This window comes from Megalops cyprinoides, chromosome 11 (genome assembly GCF_013368585.1).
Source record: "Megalops cyprinoides isolate fMegCyp1 chromosome 11, fMegCyp1.pri, whole genome shotgun sequence".
In the NCBI taxonomy this organism is placed as follows: domain Eukaryota; kingdom Metazoa; phylum Chordata; class Actinopteri; order Elopiformes; family Megalopidae; genus Megalops; species Megalops cyprinoides.
In genome coordinates this window covers 30609539-30636803 of record NC_050593.1, presented here as the reverse complement: position 1 = coordinate 30636803, position 27265 = coordinate 30609539, and the positions used below count along the sequence as shown (strand labels likewise).

The 27265-nt window shown below is 42.5% G+C and overlaps 1 protein-coding gene across 1 annotated transcript in view; it reads left to right on the top strand.

Annotated features, from left to right (window-relative positions):
- Positions 1–2490: 2490 nt before the first annotated feature.
- galnt13 (UDP-N-acetyl-alpha-D-galactosamine:polypeptide N-acetylgalactosaminyltransferase 13) overlaps positions 2491–27265 on the top strand; it is a 39027-nt gene continuing 14252 nt past the window's right edge. The window contains exons 1-8 of the mRNA XM_036540267.1: positions 2491–2882; positions 8864–9124; positions 16771–16939; positions 20028–20194; positions 20733–20940; positions 22900–23070; positions 25519–25636; positions 26021–26201. Of these exons, the coding sequence (XP_036396160.1) occupies positions 8983–9124; positions 16771–16939; positions 20028–20194; positions 20733–20940; positions 22900–23070; positions 25519–25636; positions 26021–26201 (1156 nt within the window). The 5' untranslated portion in view covers positions 2491–2882; positions 8864–8982. The remainder of the gene's footprint in view (positions 2883–8863; positions 9125–16770; positions 16940–20027; positions 20195–20732; positions 20941–22899; positions 23071–25518; positions 25637–26020; positions 26202–27265) is intronic.

The following is a 27265-nucleotide window of genomic DNA, read 5'->3' as shown; positions in this document are numbered from 1 at the left end:
AGCAGGAAAAAAAAAAAACAATTATTACCACCAACTAAATTTTTGTAAGAATGTAATTAAGCCCAACTTTGACACATTGTTAGAAAAATATGCAAAAATTTTAGATTTTCCTTTTTCAAATCATTAATATTTACTTTTAGTAAAACATAAAATTAATAGATAAATAACAAAATAGCATTTATGACATGTCCCTTTGATTTTATGACAGAGATTCTCAATCCTTTTCACTCCTACATACAAATGTATTGGGGCTCTTCATGTATTTAAGAGCAAGTTAAGGGATTAGACCAATCTAATTACCTATTTAACTTACAGCAGTCCTCCGCTAATCACTGGGGCTGTGTTCCTGAAAATCCCCCTGCCAAAATCGTGATTGGCAACACTAGTGCAGGAGTCTGCTCCAGCTTCTTCCGGGCACTGTCTTGTTTGGTGGCCAAGTCATCAGTGATGTCACCATATGACAACTTCTGGCCAAGCACTCAATTGATGGTGATGATCTCCACAAAATTTTAATTTTTAGTGATGGAAAGGGAACTGTTTTGGAGGTTAAACGTAAAACATGCCACTTTTAGCACATGAAGACGACATAGTTACTTGTAGTCCATAACTGACCCAGTTCCCACTTCTTCTATTTCCTGTTTATTCACCAAATGTATAAAAACATAACAAAAACAATGCATGTTCAAATTCAATTCAAGTTCAAACACATTTAAAAAAAAGATATGCCACCTGCAACACTTGCCATTAGCAGAGGCCCATTTGTATTTGTGGATTGGTTTACCTTCACAAGGCACCACTGACATTGAACCCCCACATGTGAAACATTATGAAGCACTGAACCACTCCAACTTTGTCCACACTGATGTGCCTGGTTATAAAGTTTACCTGCTGTCCTATCAATAGAATAGAATCGAATGCATTTTTTTTTTCAATTCGGGTGCGTCGAACTCAGTGCATCAACTGCAAGCCCTCAAAACCACTGATACATAAAATAACTAAAATATTCAACTCACGTTTTGGTCATTTTCATGCAGGCCTGGTCGCCAACATATCTGTAGTCCTGTTGTGCAAATTTAAATCCTTAACAAGAAACTAATTTAAAACGTATCAAAAATCTGACTGCAGAACCTTTTGCTGAAGTATCAACATTGCTAACGTCCTGATTAAAAGTGTCAACAACACCGGCCATCAGCTGACATATAGGCATCCATCAAGCAAAGTTTTCCACTGTGGTAGCCACTGTGTTATTGTTTAATCTACTGGTATCTTCGCAAAATCTAACACTTCAATTAATCAGACATTCATAAAGCAATTATTTTACAAATTTATAAATGAGGCACATGAGTGCGAATTTTCGAGTAATCACGGGCTCCTCTTACAGGCATCAGGAAGCACAAGACATACCGAAATACAAACCCGGCGAAACACTGCCACACACTAATAACATATAGATAGACTTCAAATCCCTTCTACGAACTTTAATGTGCCCTGAGCTCTGCATTTTATACAAGGATTTACATCATAAATACACTGCATTAGGCCACGTTCCCGGTGGCATTTATACTCGACGTCTGTGAATTGCATCAATAAAGGGAAAAGAAAAGAAAGCATTCGACAAAGAAAAATAATGCCTGCTTGTCAGCACTGAGATGAGGATCGAGGGGTAGGATTGTTTTCAAGCGATTGCGCTCTCCCGTTACGGCAGCAATGACTAATCTATAAATTAACTTTAAAAAGTCAATTCTAATAAAGTACTCCGCGGTGAGAATAGTCTCCTCAGTTTGTCACTGACATTTCAGATTAGCAGCTATAACACTCGGTCCATTTTAAAATTGGCACCAGCAACAGCAGAGAGACCTGAGATAGCCTACCACCTGTCTTTTGCATGATATTTTCAAAAGATGTTTTACGTAGTTTTGTATTCGTTGTCAAAAAGAAAAGCAATTTATATAATAATAATATATTATAAAGTTTCCACATTGTTAAAGTGTTTGCATGTCCTGAAGGTTCCTTTTCCGTTAGCATGTGTGTGTGTGTGGCTGCGAGTGTATGTATGTCCTTATTTTTTATTGTAAAAATACACCATTGTAAGAAAAGGCGATAACTAACGGGGCTTACGTGCCTGGTTGAAGGAGAAATTTGGACATGAGGTCATTGATTTGACTTCACTAAAACAGAGATTCAAAATACATGACGGACTTCCTCATTTGAATTTACTCTCCCGCAAACATAAATAGACAAAATACCCATATCAGTACAAACTGTATGGAATTCCGCTGTATTGTACGCGTGCCTCGGTTGAGCAAAGTTTCGTGTTTAAACCGCACCGTTTCATAAGATTGTAACATAAATAGAAATACATTTACCAGACTTCTTTGCTATAGTAGCACTGTGGAGCGTTTGTTGATTGCCATACATTACAACCAATCACACGCTCGTAAACGCACACCGAAGCGTTGCGGTTTCACGTTAGACTGCACCAAGCCAGCGTTGGCTGTTCCCGTTATCTGTTGTCAGAATTCAAGTGGACGTGAAGTCAAGTCGCAATTTCTGCCGCGTTTCAAATACAATTGATTACGGCACCGATATGATTCCACTGTACGTTGACTCCAATGTGAGGGCAGGCGATGGCGGAGAGCCTGACGGCGTCCAGAAAGAGTAGTCAGATTGATCTCTGAGGAACGTGATTTTCTGCTCTCCTTAGAGACGTCTAGATCTCCCCGTTGCGTTATCGTTACAATAACAACACGCGTATTCATTTGAAATCCATACTTTTTTGGCTAAGCTGTGAATGGGGAATTATGTTATTGTTATAAATGCAACACGTTGTTGGCAAGCAGGACTGCAGAGCGTCAAGCCCTTTAGTTAGCTACCATTTTCCAGTAAGTATTGAAGACTTCTCTTCAGTTCTGTCATATTTCAGATCGTATCCAGCGCAACACAATCAACACACAGTCCGTAATCAAAATTAATTTTATGCAGCTGTGTTGTCATCTTCTTTGATTGCTTGCTGAATCTATCGTGTTTTGTTACAATGAGTGTAGTCACATAGAATAAAATACCGCAGGTGATTGCCGCTGAACATTGAAGTTGTATACTGGTATATTGTAGCATTTTAGAGTTACTTTGCATGTAGTACGTTTTTCGGTCCGTGATCGTTTCATTAAAATAGCCAGTGTTGTGCTTGGGACGTGCATTATCAGTGTTTGTGTTTTACTCTTTTCTATCTAGTATTCAGTCCTCACTATATGGCTGTTAGATCACATCATGTATTACTGAAACTGTTACAGACGTTACCGCTTTGCACACTGACAACCACACATCCATCACTATAGTTGCCATTGGAGACCGACAAAACAGTAAACATGTGTAGAAAGTGTCGGTCTGTTGCTTCTGTTGTCATATGATAGAAGATACGTTAAACATTTCTGTCTTGGAAAGTTTTTTGATACCCATAATCCTTTCTTATTAGATTCAGTTTCCCTCAAACCTCTGTATTGCTTTAATAGGCATTTTTAAAAACATTTTTTTACAAAAGTAAAGATGATCTGCCAGTTGTGAAGATACTACTCTTGGCACTATTTTAGATTTATGGCATGCTTCTGTTTTCTAATGAGAACATTGTCACAGCTTCAGTGCACCCATAGAAAGGGGCTATGTGTGCTGCAACTTTATGTATTGTTGTAATAGTAGTAGCAATAGCTGCAATAATAGTAGTAATATTTGCAATGAAAGTGTAACATTTTATAAATGCCTCCAGCTAACCAGTTGTTTTTGCTTGTCTGTAAATTTCAAGACCTGCAGCAGGTTCATTAGTCATGGGGGTTGATTGAGTTCTTCAGGATAATAGGACAGTGATGAGAGTTGAGGACTGGAAATTCAGGCAGATGGCACATGAACAGGTGCCTCATGTAAACTAAGAGTGGTCGTCCGCCGTATGCGTTCACACGCAAGTGCACACTAACCTCCCGCCTGAACTCTCGGCGGTCACGCACACCGACGTGGTCACACCGGCGCTGCTTTTGATGGACAGACGGCTAAGAAGTCCCAGCTAGCAGTTCGGGTGCCCTAAATTGGATGTGACAATGGTGACATGCTCACGGAGGCGTTGTCCTGGCGTGCTCCTTGCTGTTTAAGTATTCTGAGTGACCTGTGGAGAGAGGGAGAGAGGGGGCTAATGAGGATCAGCCTCCTTAATCCCGCTCATCGCTTCCCGTATCCTGGAGGCCAGCTGTACCTCTTCCTGAACTCGTTCTAGTGTTCTTCTGTTAAAACTTTCCCCCTTGGGATTGCAAAATGCCGTCAGTCAGTACTACTGCTCTCAGCAGCACTGTAAGATCAGTGCCACTCTAGATCACTTATTTGCAGGGCACATTCATTTGTGGCTATTTTCCTGCTGTTGACATAAGAATGTTGGCAGTGTCCCATCGTAGTATGGAGCAGGGCTCATACTGAAAGGTTGGTTCAGTTCCCTGCTGGGCACTGCTGTTGTACTCTCGGGCAAGGTCTTTAACCCAGAATTGCCTCAGTAAATATCCAGCTGTATAAATGGATAACATGTAAAAATAGTAACCTGTGTAAGTCACTCTGGATAAGAGCATCTGCTAAATGACTATAATGCAGTGCAATAATGAATGTCAGACCTGATTACAGTCTGGGTATGTAAATCTAAGAAAAATTATTGGTATTGCTGATGTTTTTCTCACTGTTACCATAGAGTTAGACTTGTCTAGCCTTGAGACAAGAAACCTCTTCTTATATCAGCAGTGCTAATGTATTGTATTTTTCCACTGAGTCATGTCGGTGTGGGGGCCCACCTTTTTGTGTAAAACAGCAATGGAGGCACCAAGGCAAAGTGAGCATACTGCAGTTCTGCATAATGCTCAACAAGCCTTGATGGTTAGGTGAGTGTTATGTCTAATTTCCTTATCGTAATGAGGGGAAACCTTGTTTGTACTGCACTTGCTCAGCAGACAGGAAATATTCATTCGTGCAGATGGTTGGACTAACAGCCCGGGCTTTTTTTCAGGGGAGCCGGTGTGTACTGCCTCAAGCTCAGTTGGTGGCACTAAACCTTCTACAAAATATGCTGCTGAACACGAAACAGATGGCCCCCCCAAAAAAGTCAGAACTGCAATTTTCCATCTGAAATTGCTTCTGGTTTTCCTGCTAGTCAGTGGCCTCCAGCCTTCTGACTGACAGCTTCACCAGTCCAGGTACCTGCAGATCTGAATGACACCAACTGAAGGAAATTTACTTCTGAAAAGCAGCAGGACTTGCAGAAATGGGCTGTTCATTAGGTCTGCCAATGGCAAATGTGATGTTTTATATCTGTTTCTTATTTTCATCATAGGAACTAGTTTCACTAACAAGACCAGAGTCATGAATGGCTATCCACCTGTTGGCAGCCTTGCACAATACACAGATCATTTTCTGGACCCCATTTCTGGGAGGGGAGTTGCTAATTAGCCATTTGTTAGTTAACAAATCATAGGATTATGTTAAGATGTGGCTTCAAGTTAATGTGGCAGCTTTTGCTAGAAAGTCAAAATAATGTTCTGTTAAAATAATGTCAGACAGGTGTATTGCAATTATGTTGTAATACATACATTTGATAACTAATCTAGCGCACCATTTTTTTATTCTTTATTCTCTTTATTCTCATTTTATTCTTTATTCATTCTTTATTCTCTATTTATTTATTTATTTATTTTTATTTTATTCTTGATTAGCTACCATAATGACTACCCAGTCAAGGCTATGGGGTGCCATAAACAATAGTAACACCTCAATCTGTGACTTTTTGGCTAATTTTGTCTGCTGTTTTGTTTTTGTACATCCTGCATGCCCTCCCCACAGGTTTGGAAACTTGTTCCTTCGCTGTGAATACAATGGGAATGCCATTACGATGATTGTACTTTCTGTTCAGGTTCAGTTTGTCCCCAGTAATGACGGAACTGTCTGCCAAAACATTTTGCTTTGTAATTGGTGGCTTTTCAGAATGGAGTTGTAGGCTGTATTGTATGAGTTAGACTGCATAAGACTCATTGTGTGTAGGTAGTCTAATGTGCAGCTGAGACCAACAGCAATGTAATACTGTACATCCAACTTGACATGGAACCTGTTGGTCTTGTTTGAAGGGCTCAGAGCTATGGTGTAATGCTCTGCTGTTGAATACAAGCTTTGTTGGATGGCAGGCCTCCACCGCTAATTAATAGCCACTGCACTGCTCTGGCCATCTCAGTCTTTTGACTCTTCAGTGAACTGATTGTTGAACACACACGCATCATAAACATTCATGTTTCTGTTGTAGTTTGTTTTCTTTCCCAGTGTTTTCCAGTGTATCTTTCAACCACCTTTTTGGGGTCAGGGAATGGGTGTTTAGCTTGCCCCCAGTTGGCCTGTGTATACTGGTTTTATGATTCCCTGTGGTAAGCACACTCCATCCGGCGCTTTGTGACGACCCACTTGCAAAGATGTGCCACAGCATGCATTTTGATTGATTGATGTGTGACCTTTCCTGAGATTTTTCGCACAGCTGTTAGGATCTGTCAGAAATGTCAGCAGACTCCTGTCAAATCCTGTAAATTTCTGGGTGTGTGTGTGTGTGTGTGTGTGTGTGTGTGTGTGCGCGCGCACGTGTATGTCTGTGTGTGTGTGTGCGCGTGCGTGTGTGTCTGTGTGTGTTCAGAAGTGCGGCAGCATGCTGAATGAGATGAGAGCTCAGAGCGTTGTTCTCCCGCAGCGAGCAGAAACTTAAATCTCTGCTCTGGTTCTGAATGAGATAACGGGCAGATCCCGGGCAGCCGTGGCATCCCCTGTGATGGACACGGGCCTCGGGGGCGGGTGGCGGGCCGAGCGCGGTGCGGACAGCACGCTGCGGGAGAGCGATAAGGAGATGAGATCATCAGATCTCCCCTCGGGAAGCCCAGGAGGGGCTGTACACAGGGCCCATTCTAAAGGATGTGAAAAATAAACACACACACACACGCACACACACATGCACGCACACACACTCACACGCTCACACACTCACACGCACATGCACACACACACACACACGCACGCACGCGCACACTCTCACACGCGCACACACTCACGCGCACACACACTCACACACACACACTCACACGCGCGCACACACACACACACTTTACCTTGTGGTTTGTGGGCAGGCTGGGAACCGAGATCTTGCCGTCATTTTAGCTGCATATAATTCATGCACTACTTGGAATATTTCCACACTGTGGTGTGACTTCAGCAGTGATTTCGTACATTACATGGGCTACAGCACAGTATATTGGAGAGTTCCTGTCAATGCAGTGTAATTTGTCGAGTACAGCTTAACACATCTAATTAGGATTGTTATAGTTTAATACAACTGATTAGGTGCAGAAATCCCATCAACCACTACATCAAAGATTAAGATCCTGATTCTGTTGTCTAGAATACCAATATTGTCATCATTACCTGCCTACATGAAAGAGATCTTTATTGAAGAAGATGAGTTAGAGAAACAAGATACTTATGACTTTTTAAGGTCAGTGGAACACCTGTTACCTAAAATGCCTGTCGATTTAAAGTGGGAGCATTCTATATTGATGCAAATGGGTTTAGACTTAATGTAAATCAAATTAAAATCTTTTCTTGAAGCTGTTGTATTGGCGAATTGCTACTCCTTGGTTTTGATTTGTGCAGTTCTTTACAAAGTAGCAAGGCTGCTGGTGTCTCACGCACTCACTACGGCCAAATCTGACGAGTTGAGAACCGTTGAGGCTGGGATAAATAAAGAATCAGCTGTCTGTGCCTGGGCTCTAATTTATGTGATGTAGGTCAAAGATTTGATTTAATCCTGCCTTTTGTCTAGTTTAGCTTTTAAGTGCAATCGATGAAAATTACATTGAGTACTAATGGATTATGCCATGTAGAAATCCTATATTTCATTCATTGGACATTTCTGTCTATAGTATACATTCATTGTGAATTAAAATTAGTCTCTCCATTGAATAATTGAGGTAACTTTATCATCATTAAGTTTGTCTCTCTCCCTTTATCCTGCCTTTGTGCCATCTGACTCATGTTATCTGCATGTTTGAGCCTTTAAATAACCCACTCATTACTCACATTATGTATATCAAACTTGTATATCATCAAACTTTGTTATAGTGCATCTTTAATATGAAAATAGTCACAAGGTGTATTCTCCAGAAAGGATTGAAAGACCAGAAAACTCACAAATGGCAACTGCTAGCCAATGAATCACTGGTCTTCATCGTTGCAAAATGTCCAGTAATTTCATGTTAATTATAGCTTGTTGAGTCCAACAAATCCAATATATTACATTACATTACATTATTGTCATATAGCGGATGCTCTTATCCAGAGCAACTTACATAAGTTGAAATTTTATCCATTCATACAGCTGGACAGTTACTGAGGCAATCGTGGGTTTGATGCCTTGCAGACGGGTACAGCAGCAGTATCCCAGAGGGGAATCAAACCAGCAATGTTTCGGTTGCAAGTCCCACTTTTTACCACTACACCACATTGCTGCCTCCCAGTATATAATTGCCAACCCTTATCTATTAAAGTAAGTAGATGTTTCTATTCATAATTAGCAAATACAAATAAAAACAAGTAATGGAGCTTTTGAGTTTGAATATTATTATAAACCTGTTTGTCTGGCAACATGAAGGTCTGTACACTTTCCCGTTTCAGACTGGCACTGTGATCTGGACTGAGGGGAGCCAATATGGTGTTCTTTGTGTGGAAGCCGTCCATTGATCAGCATTTGAAGTAGCCATAGAGAGGTAGAGGTAGACTGTCTGATCTACAGTTTGTTTGTTTTTTCCGCTCTTCTTAGTGGGATGACGTCCGCCTCTTCCTCATGCTCCATCGCTCACCGTCTGCCTGGCCTCTTCGCTGGACTTCCTGTGTGCCGGGGGCGAAACGGCTGATCCCTCACGCGAACCCCGGGAAACCATGCGCAGGTTCGCCTACTGCAAGGTGGTGCTGACCACCTCGCTGGTGTGGGTGCTGCTGGACGTCTTCCTGCTGCTCTACTTCAGCGAGTGCAACAAGTGTGACGACAGGAAGGACCGCTCGCTGCTCCCAGCCCTGAGAGGTGAGCCGCTCCGGATGTCCCGGCGGGTGACATCAGCGCAGGGGCCAGGGAACAGGGTGATCCGAAACATGTCCTCGCTGAAATTGGCTCAGCAATACTCGCCCACCTAGTAGCTTAACCCCCCCACCCCCCGCTGTCTTAGAAACTTGCTGAATCCAGAACAGGCTGCTGCATCCTGTATATGTTGGCCTGCCTCAGTGCTGTTTTACATTAAAATATGGTGATTTTCATGTTGTGAAGTGAATGGGGACCTTGAGATACATTGAACTGTGTACTGTACTGTACTGTGCAAAGGGGCTGTATGTAGAAACAGGAAAAGGTGAAACGGTCAATCAGAGTGCATGCTGGGACCCATGACTTAAGGACCCCAAATTCAAGGACCTTAATACTGTGTCTACAAGGGTCTTTGCCCCGCTCACCTACATTGCTGATCTAAATAGGCGGCCATATGTTAAGGTAAGCAGCTTTGAAGGTGAGCACTGGGGACAAGCCCTTGTCTGCAAATGAAATGGCATCATTACCCAAATTAACTTTTACAGTGCTAATTCCGGGCCCACTGCATACCTGTTTCGTAATCTGGCACTGTGAACTGTTGACATGATACTGTAGTTTCAGTTTGATAAAAAAGGATACAGTATGATCCAAAGTCAATAACTCTTCCGTGCGAAAAGACATGTTCAGACTCCTAAATATGCCGGTTTAAGCTTTTGGGAATTAGTTGTCGTATGACGTCTTAAGTAGTGATTCTTCCACAGAAAGAAAGGATTAGGTGTTAGGTCGCCTGTTACCCATTCAGTTTTCTGTGCCACAGCTAGAACATGCTGCAATCTATCATATTGTCTCCCACTTCTATTTTTAAATTGTCAGAATGAAATTAGCTAATTTTATTCTAACCCGGGAAATGCAGTGCATAATGTCACTCTTGTTTCACTCAAGTCTATGGAGTCCTCATTGTAATGAGGTTTATGTAAGTTTGTGTATTTTATGGAAACAATTAGTTATGGATCTCAGTCTGTATTTCCAGCCAGTGTGTTTTTTTCTTGATCTCGATCTTGTGTGTGTTTAAATACCTTTAAATCATCATCAATTGTGAATATTATCTACCCTCTTTTACAAATGAATGGTCATATGTTCACTATGAAAATGTTTTGTTCATGGCTGGCTCGGTCCATGGTGTGTTAGAGTCTAAACACTGGCTATTACTTTTTCCATTTCTGGCATGTGGACCTCAAAGGTAGTGTTAACGTTCTCACCAGTCCTTATCTTGCCCTTGGTTCCAGAGGATTCCTTGCCATTGAGTTGTCAAGGTGATAGAATAGTCTGTTTGAAGACGGAAGCAGCGTTCTGAGCCGGCATTTTGTATTCTCTCTGTATCGTTGTGAGGTTGAGGAATTTCTTTGCAGTGTGAGGTCTGTCTGTGATTTTGAATCTGCTCTGGCTCTGTACTAGATCATATTGTCTGCTGACATAAAATATAGAAGGGCAGTACAGTATCATTCCTATACTATATAGGATATTGTGTGTATATTTGCTATATACTGTAATGTATATTTAGTTTATATATTTATTTTAGTTGAAATATGTATTTGTTGATTTTTATTCTAACGTAACTACTGATACTTGATCCTAGTTTTATCGTAACATATCATTTCTTTGTTTACGTCTCTCTCTAAAACGACAATATATATTTGAAAATTAAGCCAGGGACACGGTGTTTTGTAGTATACACCAAGTAAATGCCTCTTACAACGTTGACACATGCTTAATATGTCCATTCAGAAACTCTCCTTGGCTTTATCATTGGCAGAGAACCATTGTAGATGCTCTTTGAGTGAACGGCATTTCCGGAATGCTTATAGAGTATATAATGTGTTATTCTGGACAACGGTCCCAGTAGGATCACAAGATGAAAGCACAGCGGTTGCAATACCCATCTGAGAAGAGGGTTCCTATCTGTTATTGTCAGTTATCTGTTATTATCTGTTAATTCAGTCATTAGGAATGAAGCATGAAGCAATTAGGTCACTCTCAGTTTTTCCTCTGTACGTGTGTGAGGTTTGTGCTCCAAGTGTTTAAAACGCCATCGATTGTGCAAGGAATTGGATTTGAGGTGGCTAATTGGGAAACGGCACACAATAAGCCAGGGATGCACAGGCACAAATATTGACTGATAAAATTCACTTGCATGTATACAGAATCAGAGCAAGTGGCATTTTATCATAAACATAAATGTAATTATGACATCACATGGTCCATTACCTTGTAATGGACATATAATTTCCATTACCATCATTCATTGTACTGTGGCGAAAATGTTACCTCTATGTCCCACAAACCTCTGACTGACTAAAAATCAAGGTTCTGCAGTTTGGTCTCACAAGTCTTCTTACCTTTTTATGGTCTTCCAAGTATTTAATTTTGCAAGGTACTCAAGCCAAATGTGTTTTTTTTAATGTGGGGGCTATTTCTTCATAAGCAGGGTTTGTAAAGAACAAAGATCAGCATTTCAAGTACTGAAATGCTCAGTAATGAGTTTTATTTGAATTTGAGTGGTCGTAAAATCAAAAAATCAAGCTATGGGTAACAAGCTAAAGATAATAAATGGCAGACATTTGTAATAAAATGAAATGGGATACAACAATGAAAAACTGTTCTCAGGAGTTGGTGGTCATTATTACTGTATACCAAAGATAACCTGAGGCATTAATCTACTGTTAAACTGGCCTTACTACATATCACAACTACATTCACCCCTATCGAATTGAGTAGGCCTGCTTCTTATTCTGGAGATTCCCACAAATGCTTTTCAACAGTGACCCTGCAAACACCAAAATGGGTATGTTAGAAATACACATTTATACAAATAATGTATTGTTAGAAGCTGCTTGTTTTTTCATGGGTGCTGTGTACATATCAGGAAAACCTTTTGAGAAAGGAAAAGGAAAGGAAAAAAGGTTACATGTACATATAAGACACCTCATTTTTGTTTTAAGTGAAAGGTTGAGTTGCTCATATCAAGAGAAAGTTGTTATTTGTGAGAGTAAGAACTGTCATTTTCAGAATGATGATAAAGATTGGGTAATGTAGCATCGCCTTACATGATGAAACTGCACTCCTCTAAATAAGAATGAACAGGTGCAATAGAGGGCCTTCGTTCTGTCACAGAACAGATGGGAAATCTCAGAGTTGAAAGATGAGAGGAACGAAATAAATTGCACTCTTAACATTTCTCTGAATGACTGATGAAATGCGTACCAGAGAATAATGGCGGGACAGCCGAAGTGGACCGCTATGCTAAATTACACCTGGAGAGGTCATCCTGGGTTTGGAGCTAATGGCGAAACAATGCTTGAGATACGGACTGATCGGTGTGGGTGGCGGTGTAGCGTGATGGTAGAGAGCAGGGCTTGTATCCGAAAGGTTGCTGGTCCACTTGCCCTCTGGGGTGCTACAGCTGTACAATTGGGAAAGGTACCTAACCCAGAATTGCCTTTGTAAATATCCATTGTATAAATGGATACCATGTAAAACTGTAACCTGTGTAAGTCACTCTGGATAAGAACGTCTGCTAGATGACTATAACGTAATGTAATATAATCAGAGGGACACTACAAACACGCGGTGGAGAGAAACAGCCCATATATTTGAACAAGGGCTGAAGCCACCCTGCTCCTATCCTGTGATCCATGTATTATTCACTGAACATATTGGATTGCTGCGACGTGACCAGGGGAGCAATTCAGGGTGGGCATTAACAGTTCAGATGGAGTCCAGAGCAGACGTGTCCCCTCATATGAGGAGCGATTGTTCCCCAATGAAAGGCTCGGTGCTTTGAACACGGCTCGGCTGATGTCCCGCTCACCGCTCTGAATAATGCAGAGGTGCGGAGTGCTAAACTTCTGATCGCAGACGCGGGGAACAGCAGTCCAGGGTTATGCAGAACTGAGCTAATGAATCGCTGTCAGGGGACCAGCATATTTGGTTTTTTTTTTAGCTTTTTATTTTATTAACCAAACAAGTACACACAAATTCACACGTCTGTTTTTTGTGTTTGAGGGATTAATTTTGTGCTAAGCCCCTGCCCCTGTTGCTGGGTTTCCTCCACCCTAACAGTTTCTGATGAATTAGATTTTTTTCCCCATGTATCAGTCCCATTTCTCTATGTTCCCAGAGTTCTAATGAAGAATTGATCTTTAATGGCTCTTTATTAGTGGTCATTCATCAACATAGATGACGTCCTCGGTGAATCTGATGCTCAAATCCGTGCATTGCTATCAAAGATTGTGTGTGAGGACACATCTCCTTGATCATAAACCCGTAGTGCTAAATTATCTCACTGTTAAACCTGCAGTGCAAGAAAACCTCATTATTGCTCAAGCTGATTTTTTTTTACTTATTTGTCATTGCGTAATTGTCACGCTCCATCCATTTCACCTTTAAATCCTTTCAAAATTACCTCATGTATCTACAATGCACTCTATGAGGCACACTGAAAACTTCTTAAGAGTGCCGTGTTATGTACAATCTTATTGATTGATTGAAGCGTAGACGTCTCAATCAGGGCGAAATACCGTTTCATTCGTTTCAGTGACACAAAGTTATCACCGAGTCGATGTAATGTGTTCTGGTCCTGGCTTTCAGCGGTCTTAGGCAGCGATGTGTTGATTTAGGCACAGTAACTATCCATCAGTCACAATTTGTTGCACATTACTATGCTGGAGCACTGTCATGTCTAATAATTTAAGACATTTATATGGTTAAAATGGGCAATTCTTCGCAGCAGTAAACACACACAAGCACAAGCTGTCAAGTCCAAATGATTTTCTTTTGCTGTTTTTGTGATACAAGTCATGTGTTCTGCGGTGAAAATGCCATTTTTGTCAAGACCTGATGTATGGCATTGTCTTCAAGTGCTACTTAACTGAAGCAAATAAATCATTTTTAACACGTCTGTTTTTTTTTTTTTACCCAGAATTGTAAACATTCCTGTAAAATGCAAGCCTGACACGGTCACACAGCGCGTATAAAAGTGGTCATGTGAGGAATGTAGCAGTTGCGGGTTTGAATCCTACTGGGGTATTACTGGTGCACTCTTGGGCGGCTGCATTGTTGAAATACTTCAGCAAAGATTGAGAGCTTTATAAATGGCTCATGTTTATATACACAGACTGTGAACAATACTCTGGATGACAATAGAAGGCAACTGAAAGACATAATAAAGCATAGTATTCTCTGATAGCATGTGCCTTTATCCATGTGTTCATACTAACTGTCATTGTCATTGCACATCCTAACATTGGCCATTGATTCTCAATATGCGCTCTCGTGCTCGACAATATTTCTTTCAGCATTTCTTAAAGGATCACTTTTGAATTCTTAATAAGTTCTGGACGTGTGCCCACCTGATTCAGTACAATAGAAATGTGCATCCAGTGAATGGGCTGGGAGAAACAGAGACTGAAAACAAACAGTTCCATTACTTATATGGCGCATCGTCTTTAAATTATTCCCCCCAGTGCTTTCTCCGGTGTTGGCATTTGTTATTTCACTGTGTTTGCCTAGTGATTGTCGATTGTCGGAAAAAAACAGCCTATGTAAGCCTTGAACAAATTCAACATACACCTATGAACAAATGTTAATATGAAACAGTGAGGTAAAACAACATACTGCGCCGGTCTAAACAGACTGACAAAGCTAGACCAGGAAAAAAAGATTATAATAATGATTGATAAAGATTGTTATAATTCCCTTCTGCAGGAGCATTGAAATGTGGTGAGTTTAAAGTGGTGAAAACCTTTTTTCGGTCGTTTGGGCACCTTTGGGCGAACCAGGTTGTGTTATTCCTTCTCTGTGATGATACTGTAATTTTCCCCCTCCTCTGTCTTTTGACGTGTCACCCTGACAAATGGACCTCTTACGGTTTGCTTTGAGAAAATGGCACACCGTCTAAGCAGCATGGAAATTGATTTTGCCAGGAGTATATTGATGGTCTGGCGGGACAAAAGGCATAACCCTTCTAATGGTCAGAATTACCCTATGCCTGTAATCGAAGCCGGCTTTTTAGAAATGGCCTGTTTTTTCTGTCATCAATACTTGCACACATGATACGTTGTCCCCCTTGCAGGTGATATTGCAAACAGGGAGCCAGGCTTCTCAGTTAGTTGTTGTTCATTTCAGTACCTGTGGTATGTGGTATTTGATAGCTGTGAGGTGGTTGGAAACCCTGTTTTATGTTGTTTGTCTGGTAGTCCTCTTCAGCTCAATGTCATAAGCCATTGGACCCAAGGGTGCATTTCGTAAGATTAAGTTCCCATTGGAAATGGTCATGGTGGAAATGTCACCATGGAGAGGGTCCCTGTGGGTTATGTCACCATGGAACAGGTTATCATGGGACGGTTCAGGGCATATTACATAACCCTTAGGGTACACAGTGAGAGCCTAGCAAGAAACCTCCTAAACTATGTGTAACACAAAGGTGTGTCTGCCCCACAGAGAGAATGTTGGTCCCTAGAGATTATTTGTAACAAACTGCGAAAACTCCAGTGGCCTCTTGTGTTCCACAGAGGAACAATGGAACACAATGGAATTGGTGTGAAAGTGTTTTGGCAGACTTAAAGGTAAGCATCACTAATGCAGACAAACGGCAGGTAGATCTCAGCAGGAAGCTAGTGTTACAGTAAATGACTTCATGTTTTTTCTCTGCCTCTGTCAGTGACAGGAGGAGAAAATAGAGATGAGATTTATTCTGGACTGAAATGCCATCAAAGGTCAGATTTTCGGGGGGGGAGGGAGGTGGTGGTGAAGAGTCTCTCAGTGATTTAAGTACCTTCCACAATCCACTCATTAATTAACGAAGGGAATTTTAATCATGTGGACTGACCCAGACTTATCTGAGAAAACAGGCACAAAGCAAGCCAGTAAACAGTGCCCTTAGGGCTCGGTAACGCAAATTCTGCGTGCCGAGCTGTTTCACAAGTTTTGTAAAATTAATTTGAGAATTTTCTGGATTGATAATAAATCAGATACACTGCAATTGACTGGACCGTAAATCCCCCTGGATTAAAGTGCCTGCCGCATAAACAGTTCATAAAACGAGTAAGAGGAAAGAGGGCACTAACAGCATTTCTGTTGTTATTTTGTGTGTGTGTGTGTGTGTGTGTTCCAATATAGGAGAATTTCCAGCACTGTTTCAGCCGGGGTGGTTCTGTTTGACTACTGTCTGCTTTCACTGCTAACAGAAATCACATGTTCCACCTCAACTATGCATGGGCCATAGTACTACATAATAGATAATACTGAGATCCTCTGTAAGGATTGTGACCAGGGTAGTGTCCAATGCATTTTTCAATTAAAGACAGTCAGTAAACTCCTAACTTAAAAAAAAAATTATATTTCTGAATTATATTTATAATTCAGAGTTAATTTCAGCATGGTCCACCATTAAATATGCAGAGCAATCGACGGTCTGTGCTTTGGCAGATTTGCCTGTTGGTTGTTTTTCTTTCCAGTGCAGCACACACACACACACACACACACACACACACACACACACAGAGTAATATATAGCTTATATATACTGCGGACAGAAGCCCACACGGTTAATGTAAAACATTCCTCTGTTCCTCTGTTCCCTTGTTTCACTCCAGCGGTCATATCGCGGAGCCCAGAGGGCCCTGGGGAGATGGGGAAGGCCGTGATCATTCCGAAGGAGAACCAGGAGAAAATGAAGGAGCTCTTCAAAATCAACCAGTTTAACCTGATGGCCAGCGACATGATAGCGCTCAACAGAAGCCTTCCCGACGTGCGACTGGACGGGTGGGTGGGCTTCCGCCGTGCGCCCCGACGCGGCACAGCAGTGCCCTGAAATAACCCTGCCCCGGGAGGAAACGGCTCGCACGCATGTAGTCTTCCTCTCTGCACTGCGGTCCCCCGCTCTCTTTGCAGGGTTTGATTCTGCCAGCTCTCTGGGCAAGGGAAAGCGTCTCTGGGTGGGCTAATTGGCAGGGTATCCAGGGTTCACGGCAAGCGGACATCAGTCTTTTAAACTTCCCCCCTTTGACGAATCATGTTCTGAGGAAAAGCACCAAATTTTGATGTGAGGGGCAAATTGACAGAGGTTTAACAGTAAGGCTGTGGACGTGTACATGACATTACATGCATTTACCAGACGCTCTTATCCAGAGCAACTTCCAGCACAATAGAATAGAAGTGTATCCATTCACTTTAAGCAAGCAACAGTGTCATACCAGGCTAACTACACTCCCAGACCAGTGAGTGTAAGCATAACACTATTCAAGCCCTACCACAAGTTAACCCGTGCACTGTGACAAAAGCCAAGTATACTACGATACAACAGTCACTGGAACACAAATTCATAATACATCATAATACTACACATAAAATTAACATCAAATGCAAGAAGTAGCAGGTGTTAGGGGGTGGGGATAGAAGTGGAACAGAGTGTAAACATTGGAGTTCTGACCATGCATTATTACAGTATAGCCCACTGCGAAAATTAGTTTCAAGAGGTAAATACTGATTACAAGCAACTGTTACTGCACCATTTAAAAACATTTCAAGTGTTTCTGCAGATATTTCAAATCTAGCCTTGCCACTGTATCATAGCAACCATCACAGTAACTGTCACAAACCTTTTTTCCACTTTTCATGGTTCTCTAACGTTTTGATAATAAATTTTAAGCGCTTAAGAATCTAGTGTGTGTATTTTAAGATAAAAAAGTAGATACCCATTTTATAAGCAGGATAAAGCAAGATAAAATGGGTGTTATACTGAATAAGATCAACCCCCACTGGCCTACCACCTCATGCCTTATCACACTCACAGATGTGAGGTTATTCAGAATGCACAATGTCATGCCTTACTGTGTACTTATCAAATGTGAAATCTGTTGCAGCAACACAATTAATGTAACTTAATTGTTGTTGGTTCTCGATGTGTTTGATGATAATGTAATGCATGATGATTTTAATGATTTTAATGCAATGATTTTCATACAGTTCAGAACTTTTTTCAGTCCTTTGTCTTAGGAGATGGGGTTAAGTTGCAAACAGAGTTGGTAGGACTGCATTGTCACTAGTTTTAAAGCAACCCTGAACAAAGATTAATTCCCTGAGACAGGTCTTCACAGGCACAGTGCGCATATTGTATATTAGCAGTGACAGCTGAATGGGAATGTGTCTTTGTTTTCAGAAACCATGGACCAATTTTAGCTGCATAATGGAAAAGCAGAGAGCCATTTGCTTGCAATATTACTATGTTCATCTTGTACAACTGATTCAGAGAAACATTTTCCTCTCACAGAGTCATTGCAGTAATTTATTTCGTTGTTCTATGGTGTTCTGAAATATGTGACCGTCTAGGCAGCAAGACTTAAAAGTTAAAATGAAAATTTTATTTTCCTCAAGCCTTGTGTAGATCTCTAACCCTCACGGTGCCGAGGTTCTCTCCATGCAGACAAGATGTGCATTTGCCCTGATTATTGTCAAACTTTGATCTCACAGCCGTGAATGGAGATTCCTACACTGTCAAACCGAGAACAAAGTCAGCTAAGCAAGCAATTGCTTCACATTAGAGGATGAGGGGCCAAAGTAGAGAAGTCATCCCCAGTCACAGAGAGAGTGGGTTTACCCTCGATCATTTTAAATGAGAAGCTACAGAAAGGGAGCGTAAATATGCAGCAAAGGGAAGGCTGTATGTCAACCCATCATGGTGTTTAAGTGCACTACCAGTCAAATGTTTGGACACACCTAATTAAGAAAATGGGAAACATGCATTCAAAGACATTTTTATCTAAAGACTCATGCATAATTTCTTTAAATTTGTTTCTTAGACAAATATAAATAGTGAAGTTGATGCCTATGTATGAATTTCTTTCCAAAAAAAATTTGGAATTCATAGCTTTGATGTCTTTACTATTTTACTATTCTACACATTTTATCATTCCAAAATGTGTGAAATAGTAAAAAATCAAGAAAATTCCTTCTATGAGTAGGTGTTTCCAAACTTTTGACGGGTACTGTAAGTGTGGTGGCAGCATGGAGACGTGGGTAAGGTGTTGGGACTTTAACGAGAGTTAACATTACCAAACTGGGTACTGCCAGGCGATCAGTGTAAAAAATGGAAGCTGTCTTAATCACCCTGGATGACAGCACTGGCTAAGCAAAAGCAAGTAACGCGGTGTTAAAAAAACGTGACAGCCGCGACTTTATTCAGCGGGAAGGCTGAAACATGCCGCGCGAGGCGTCTGGTAGCGACGTCAGTAAGACTTTTCGCCCGGAGGATGCCGCCTCGTCCCCATTCTGTCAGTCTCTCCTGTCAGGGAGTGATTGGGGGGGGGGGGGTAACCTCGGCTCGTCCGCCACGGCCGCGGCGTCTGTGTCGTTAATGCGCTCTCATACTTTATTTAACGGCAGCCCCGCGTTCCGGCTTGCTCCCTTCCTCCCGCCTAGCTGCGCCGGGGAAATAAAATCGTTCCTCCGAGATACGAAAACAGCCTTGTTCCTCTCCCCGCTGGGAGGGAAGGCTGTCCCCAGCCGCAGCTGCCTGCACGGTTCCACTGGCTTCCTTCCCCTTAACAAACCCTAATGTATGTGTATGTGCTCTGCTATGGAGTACTCAAGTTCATATATAATTTGGTTATGCCCCAAGTGTAATTCTGTATTACATTATCTATATGCTACCCACGCCTTCCAAATTATGTATTTTCCATTTATACAGTTGGATGTGTATTGAAGGAATTCAGTTGAATTACCTTGGTCAAGGTACAACAGCAGTGCCCCACCTGAGATTTGAACCAGTAACCTTCTGGTTGTAGGCCCATTTCACTAGCCGCTGAGCTACCCTGTTAACGTCCAGCTTACCGTCGGTCTTGTCCTTCACCAGCTGCAAGACGAAGGTGTACCCGGACGACCTGCCCAACACCAGCATCGTCATCGTGTTCCACAACGAGGCCTGGAGCACGCTGCTGCGCACCGTGCACAGCGTGATCAACCGCTCCCCGCGCCACCTGCTGCTGGAGATCCTGCTGGTGGACGATGCCAGCGAGAGAGGTAAACCAGCAGGGACGTGGGTCGCGCCAGCTCCGCCTCGCACCGCGCCCAACGGGGAGACCCCGTGGGGGCTGCGTTATGTCCTGCGTTATGCTCTGTAACTGTCATACTGCACTGATGTCTTACGATATGATGTGTTGGGAAGTAGTGTGATGATGCAGAGCTAAAGTAATGACCATGACCAACAGGGCACGGACTGCACCAGCTCTGACTCAGACCAAGCCCAATGGGGAGTGGCTTGTTCCTGCATTACAAATCTATCAAAGATTTATCTCTGTCATACGGCACTAATGTTTTATGATAGTTAGTGCTGGAAAGTAGTTTACGGTGTGAAGCTAAAGTAATGACGGTGACCACACGGCGATGGCGATCTGTACTTCTGTAGTATTAAGATGGCCTGTGTTGAATGGAAGCCAGCCTTCCAGCACTGTGCATGTTGACCTTGTGTGAAAAAAAAAGAACCGCTCGAACAGCACACAGTGGCGTGATGCGTGCAGGGGAGGGAGAGGAGCTCGGTTCACGTGTGGCCCGTCGGCAGATTTCCTGAAGGAGAAGCTGGAGACCTACGTGCGGACCCTGGAGGTGCCGGTGCGGATCCTGAGGATGGAGCAGCGGTCGGGGCTGATCCGGGCCAGGCTGCGGGGGGCGGCGGCCACCCGGGGTCAGGTGATCACCTTCCTGGACGCCCACTGCGAGTGCACGGTGGGCTGGCTGGACCCTCTGCTGGCCAGGATCAAAGAGGACAGGTGAGGACGGCACTCCGTGTCCCCTGAACGGCCCTGTCTGCTGGTGACTTGCAGGCACGGCAACAGCGAGTGATCTTTACGTCTTTGATATTGGGCACACGGTGCCTGCGGCCATCCACGGCTGAACTGCGTTACCACAGATCCATTGGAAGCAGTACGTGTGACAGGCTAGTTTCTGCTAACCTTGAATGCCCTGTTCAACACTTTCTTTTTATAACTGTCTCCCTCAACTTGGAGGACGATGTGAGAACTCCCCTGGCGGGTGTTGTAATGGTGACGAATATATTAAAAGGAGAAATTAAAGTGAATGAAATTGAAATTCAAAATGGCTGTCTTCCCAATGTTAGAAGAAGTTTCTGTGTAACCCCTTTCTGCTAAAATGAAGCAGATAGGACTGGCATGGGCCTTAGAGGTTTATCGTAAAGGTAGGATTTTTTTATGCTTTTCCCCCTTTATGAAACCCTGTTTTGGAATTACAAATTGGAAGGCTCATCTCTGCACTCACACAGAAGCACTTGCATGTAGCCAATGGATATTTTTTGTGCTGCAAAGTCACACAACACACTACAGCTCATTGGAGGATAGGTGCTACTCTGCTGATGTTGTCCATGCAACGTGCATGTGGCTGACAATTTCACATGGTGTCTGAGAGCAGTGAAATGAGGAAACCCGGGCCAAAACCACCCACCCTTGAGCCTGGTGAGACAAAGCCAGGTGGTTCAGCTGGTGCACTGGTCACTGTTGGCAAATGACACAGCCAGTTTGGAACCCGGGCCGTAGGGCTCACCCTGCGTTCAAAGTAAACACCTTGCCAACTGAGTCTTGCCAGCTCAGGACCTCCATAATGCTGAGCTTGACAGAAACACAGATACTGGAAGAATTCCCATTCCAAGATGGCAGCATTTACCAAGTCGCTCCTATTGCTTGTTTACACGATTTCAAAGTGGTGAATAAAAGGAGATAGGACTGCTTATACCTAGCAATGTCTTGGCTTAAGCAAGTGGAGAGGGGAGCAAAAATTGATTATCTGCTGTGTATGACTGTGACTCCTCTGTCACTTACTGTAGATTGTCCTTTTGGTGGCTTCCATTACTGCTGTTTAGGGGCACAATCTAAGACCCACCAGCTTGTCACAGAGCACCACACTATGCTCTTGGCTGGGCAATATCACTGGCAATACATGTCATTTATATCCTTTTGTGCCAGTCCCCATCCAAGACTAGTAAAATGTTTTTTTTTTTCATGTAGCACGTAGCATAAACCAATGGCAAATTGTAATTTAGATGTCCAGATAACGGAGCATATTTATAGATATACCATATAGTCTTTCACCTGGATCTTTAATTCATCGAAATGCACATATGGAGCAGCACACTAATTCTCACAGTTAAGCTCCTGTCATGTAAAAATACATTCACATGGACACCTCTGAAGGTGCCTGCTTTGTTGCGGCTCAAATGCTTTATATGCTTGTATTTAAGTAGTAACTTCAGTGAACAAAGATTATCTGTCAGTGCGTTCACATTTTACACACTGCTGGCGTTAATAATTAAGCTGACAGCGCTTCATTAGATGCCTCCTGTATTGACCTAATGTGCTTTTCAGTTTACTGACCCCTGTAATCAGTAACTCCATGTGAAATGGTTTTAATATGGAAATGAGCTCATGGTGAAGGGAAGAATTTTATTAAGAGTTAAAAATGTGCAGTCAGCACTTAGCTGTTTTCATTTCTCTTCTTACAAGAGGAAAGAAAGCTTTGGGGCCAATACCTGTGTAAATGATTTATTCTCTGTAAGGAATGAAAAAGCTCTGTCGGTTCTGCTGGCAAGGCTCTTAGATTTAAGAGAATAACAGGGCCAGCAGCCCCCAGGTCAGGAACAGAGTTAGCCCTCTCCACCCCCACCCCCCACCCCCCACCCTTGGTCGTGCTGCTGATCTGTGGGTCTTTCCCTTAAACAGGAAGGCGGTGGTGTGCCCCATCATCGATGTGATCAGCGACGACACCTTCGAGTACATGGCAGGCTCGGACATGACGTACGGAGGCTTCAACTGGAAGCTGAACTTCCGGTGGTACCCCGTGCCTCAGAGGGAGATGGACAGGCGGAAGGGGGACAGAACTCTTCCTGTCAGGTAAGCGGCGGACCTCGCGCAGACCGAACCCCCATGTGGAAATCAACCATTACTTTACATTATTGCCATTAAGCAGATGCTCTTCTCCAGGGCATCTTAGGTCACAGTTTTTACATATTATCCATTAATACAGCTGGATATTCACTGAGGCATTTTTGGGTTGAGTACCTTGCCAAAGGGTACAATGGCAGTGCTCCAGCAGGGAATCGAACTGGCAACCTCTCAGTTATTGAGCCCTACTCATTACCACTATGCTGCATACAGTGCTATGCAGTGCAGGCCTGGAAGCTACTATCATGCTGGATAGACACAAATCACCTCAGTCAGCATGTTGATTGGTCCAACAGTTTGATTTGTAATAAGTATAAGGAACAAATAAAAAGTGAATACAGATATCAGAACTCGAGAATGCTGGACCTCATGCATACCTGTGAATAGATGGATGTAGCCTGCATTCTCTTGGTTGGTTCTCGATATCTTTATTGATGAATGAGCCAACATTGCAATGCGTAGGATTCTCACCAGGTCTCTGACATTGTCTCTGTTGCCCTTTCATTAATAAGGTTATGATGGAGTGTGATGGAGTGTGCCCTCTTTATTGATCTCTGTATATTGGCACTCCATGTACCTTTGCTACTGTCTGTGCATGTGATCACAGATGTACTTCACTCATACATTCCAGCCCCTGCATACACTGTGCATGGTGCAGGAGAGCATAAATTCTCCTGATATTAACAGTCTGGTTTTATGGCTGGTCCCTTCTACTACTGACCCACAGGAAGAATAATAAAAATAAGTTTCATTAAGAGATAAAAGCAGAGTGTGCTGTTCCTTTCCTGTAATAGACTTAGACAGCTGCCTGCTAGCAAGACAATACAGTAGTTGCACAGACACATAGGAGTGCTTTATCTGATTCATTTGAAATTGTTTAATGCCCCAGCATGCATAATTTAAAGTACAAAGTGCAAAGAATCTGACGCTGGCAATGTGTTTTAAAGCAGCTGTAGTTAACAGCATAGTACCGATTTTTTTCATGAGCTTTCTCATGCAATGTTAAAGATGGGCAGTGAAAACAAAAGTGAGGTAATGTGGTGTGGCCTCGGAACCGGAACTTTACCAGGTCAAAAGGCCCTGGCGACCCTCGTAACCTTCAGCAAACTACTTAACCTAAGTTTCTTCAATAAATATCCAGAAGCATAAATTAAATGTCAGCCACGGAGGAGCAGAGCTTGTAACCGAAAGGCTGCTGGTTTGATTCTCCATTGGTGCACTGCTGTTGTACCCTTGGTCAAGGTACTTAACCCACTGTTTCCTCAGTAAATATCCAGCTGTATAAATGGATAACATTTAAAAAAAAAACTGTAACCTATGTAAGTTGCTCTGGATAAGAGCATCAGCTAAATGACAATAGTGTAATGTGTAGTATGTGGTGTAAGCCATGGAAGCCCCCATAGATAAGGGTCTGTTGTTGTGTGATTGAAACAGGCATATTTAGCAATACCTAAGAAAGAAAGAGAAATATTGTTCCCCTGAGAAACCCAATGAATGCAATGAATAACATGTCAAGTTCACATTGTTACCGCTCTAGTCATTGTTCAAGTCCTCAGCTGTGCTCAACATATGTTAAATAATACATCACTTACATGCAAATAGCTTTCACACCATAGTTTGTCAACATTATGAATCTGCATTTGTTCAGTGTGGCGATAATGCCGCATTTCACTGATGGCTGTGAAAGCATAGCCTCTCAGATGCAATTGTGCTCGGTACCTGAAGGAACCAATCGCTGAGTGCTACATAAATCTGAAAGCTTATCCTCGTAATCACGGAAACACCATTATCCATGGAGTGCTGCAGTCTTTGATTTGCATAGCTTTAGGACGAGGAAAATGGTACACAACGGCTCAGAGAGAACACATGCAATTTAGCCATGTATTACCAGCCACAACGGTACTTCCGCTCCGGTGTCTGTAATATTGTGACAGTGTACACTGGCATGTTATATTTAATCACCTTTTAGGAGAATTAACAGTTTTTATCAGTTGGGGGATTATCTGTCCCCGTGTTGCCTTCAAGCCTCACAGTAATCCACAATGCAACTGTTGGAGCACGTTATGCACAAGTTCAAAATCTCCACTCACAGTGACTTCAGTCATGAGGGTAAAGGGAGGGTGTACTTTCTTTTGAACAACCAAAACCATCAACAGCGATCAGTTTGTGTTCCTTGATTTATTTTGTGTTGCATTTTTCATGAAGGAAGTGGGTGAATGGATTCATTTTGTGTCTGCTATAACAAGGCAAATCACCAGGTTTTTAGATCACTCCACTTTTTTTTTTAGGATGGGCTCATTATCAGCACCCTTGCTGTGGGGATACAGAGGTAATGCCGTGTCTCTGTGTCCTGTCTCTGTTTGCATTGCCGCTGATTGATTCTCTCCTCTCCCGCAGAACTCCGACGATGGCTGGAGGCTTGTTCTCCATTGACAGAACCTATTTTGAAGAAATTGGAACGTACGACCCAGGGATGGATATCTGGGGCGGAGAGAACCTAGAAATGTCTTTTCGGGTACGTTACATATTTCTTCACCTGTGTCCCCTCATCATAGCTTGGTGTTTAAGATCATGCAGGAAGGCAAGAGAATGTAGCTGGCGTGCACTGTAGTGCTAGATTCTGTGCCAGGAAGGCAAGAGAGTGTAGCTGGCGTGCACTGTAATGCTAGATTCTATGTGCCTTAGGAGCAAGCAGCCAGCAGTACTGGCAAGCAGCGGTCTGCAGTGTCAGAACGGTGGAGAGAAACTTGCGCGGTTACAGTCGTGATCGTGCCACTTCAGATTCATCTAAAGCACATATATATATAGGTCGGCGTTTCAGCCGCGCGCGGTCGCCCTCAGAGCCCTCCGCGGCGTGTGATTGCGAGTGACCCGGGCACGCTGCTGTCCCCTCCGGCAGATTTGGCAGTGCGGCGGCTCGCTGGAGATCGTCACATGCTCCCACGTGGGCCATGTGTTCCGGAAGGCCACCCCGTACAGTTTTCCCGGGGGCACGGGCCAAGTCATCAACAAGAACAACAGGCGCCTGGCCGAGGTCTGGATGGATGACTTCAAAGACTTCTTCTACATCATATCGCCAGGTACCGCTGAGCTACATATTACTGTGCACCGTGTTGCCACAGCACGCTCTGTGCACTGAGGCTGGCACACCAACCCTTGGAATGAGTAGGAGGCATGCTTGTATATAACGAAATATCAAGCTCAAACTGCCTATTTTTGTGTGTATGTGTGTGTGTGTGTGTGTGTGTGTGTGTGTGTGTGTGTGTGTGTACATACATACAAACATATATATACACATAGTATGTTATTTATGTATTTAAATGTTTTAAAAAGTTAAATTCAATATAAGCTGAATATATAAAGTTATATTCAAAATAAATTCTTAAATATTCATTCAATTTTTAACAATCACTGCCCAAAATACATGTATTTTTATGTATGTATTTCACAGTGTAGGTACTATTACAATTTTTCAGTATTCAAACATGTATGCATAAAATAACATCTATCACAGTGACAGTAGGTGAGTAGTTTAGTTGTATATGCAGTATATTTTGATATATTAAAATATCTATTCTGTATGTTTGAGAGTATAGTATGTACTCCTCATAAAGGCTTCCTTTTCTTCGAGTGACCTGGATCTTTTAGCTTTGAATGTTAAGTGCCCTTACTATAACCTGAATAAGGAGTGTGTCAGATGTCTTCCAGGCTGTGCCCTGACCAGCTCTGGAGAACACCTGCTGGGCAGCTTCTGTTGTCTGAAGCACGGACACATTTTTGCTTTATTTGTCACAGGGATCAGTATGCACGTTTTTGCCGTAAATAACAAGGCACTCGTGATGGCATTTTAACAAATATGCCGGTTACAGAAATTTTCTGCCAGTGTTATTATTTATTTTTTATCTTGCTTGAAATTGCTAATTTTGTACTCTGTAAGTTTTCTCTTAATTAGTATTTATTGCCTTGTATGCACCAACTGAATTAGACTTATAAATTGGTTCCTTTACGTAATCTGCTGTGATTTATGTCATATAAATTATTATTCTCGACATGGAGTAGTCATTCTGCCCGCTACAGAATTCTACAGAGCGGTAAAAAATTGGTTTTGCCTTGCAAGTCAAGTAAGCCGCATCAAAATAAAGCT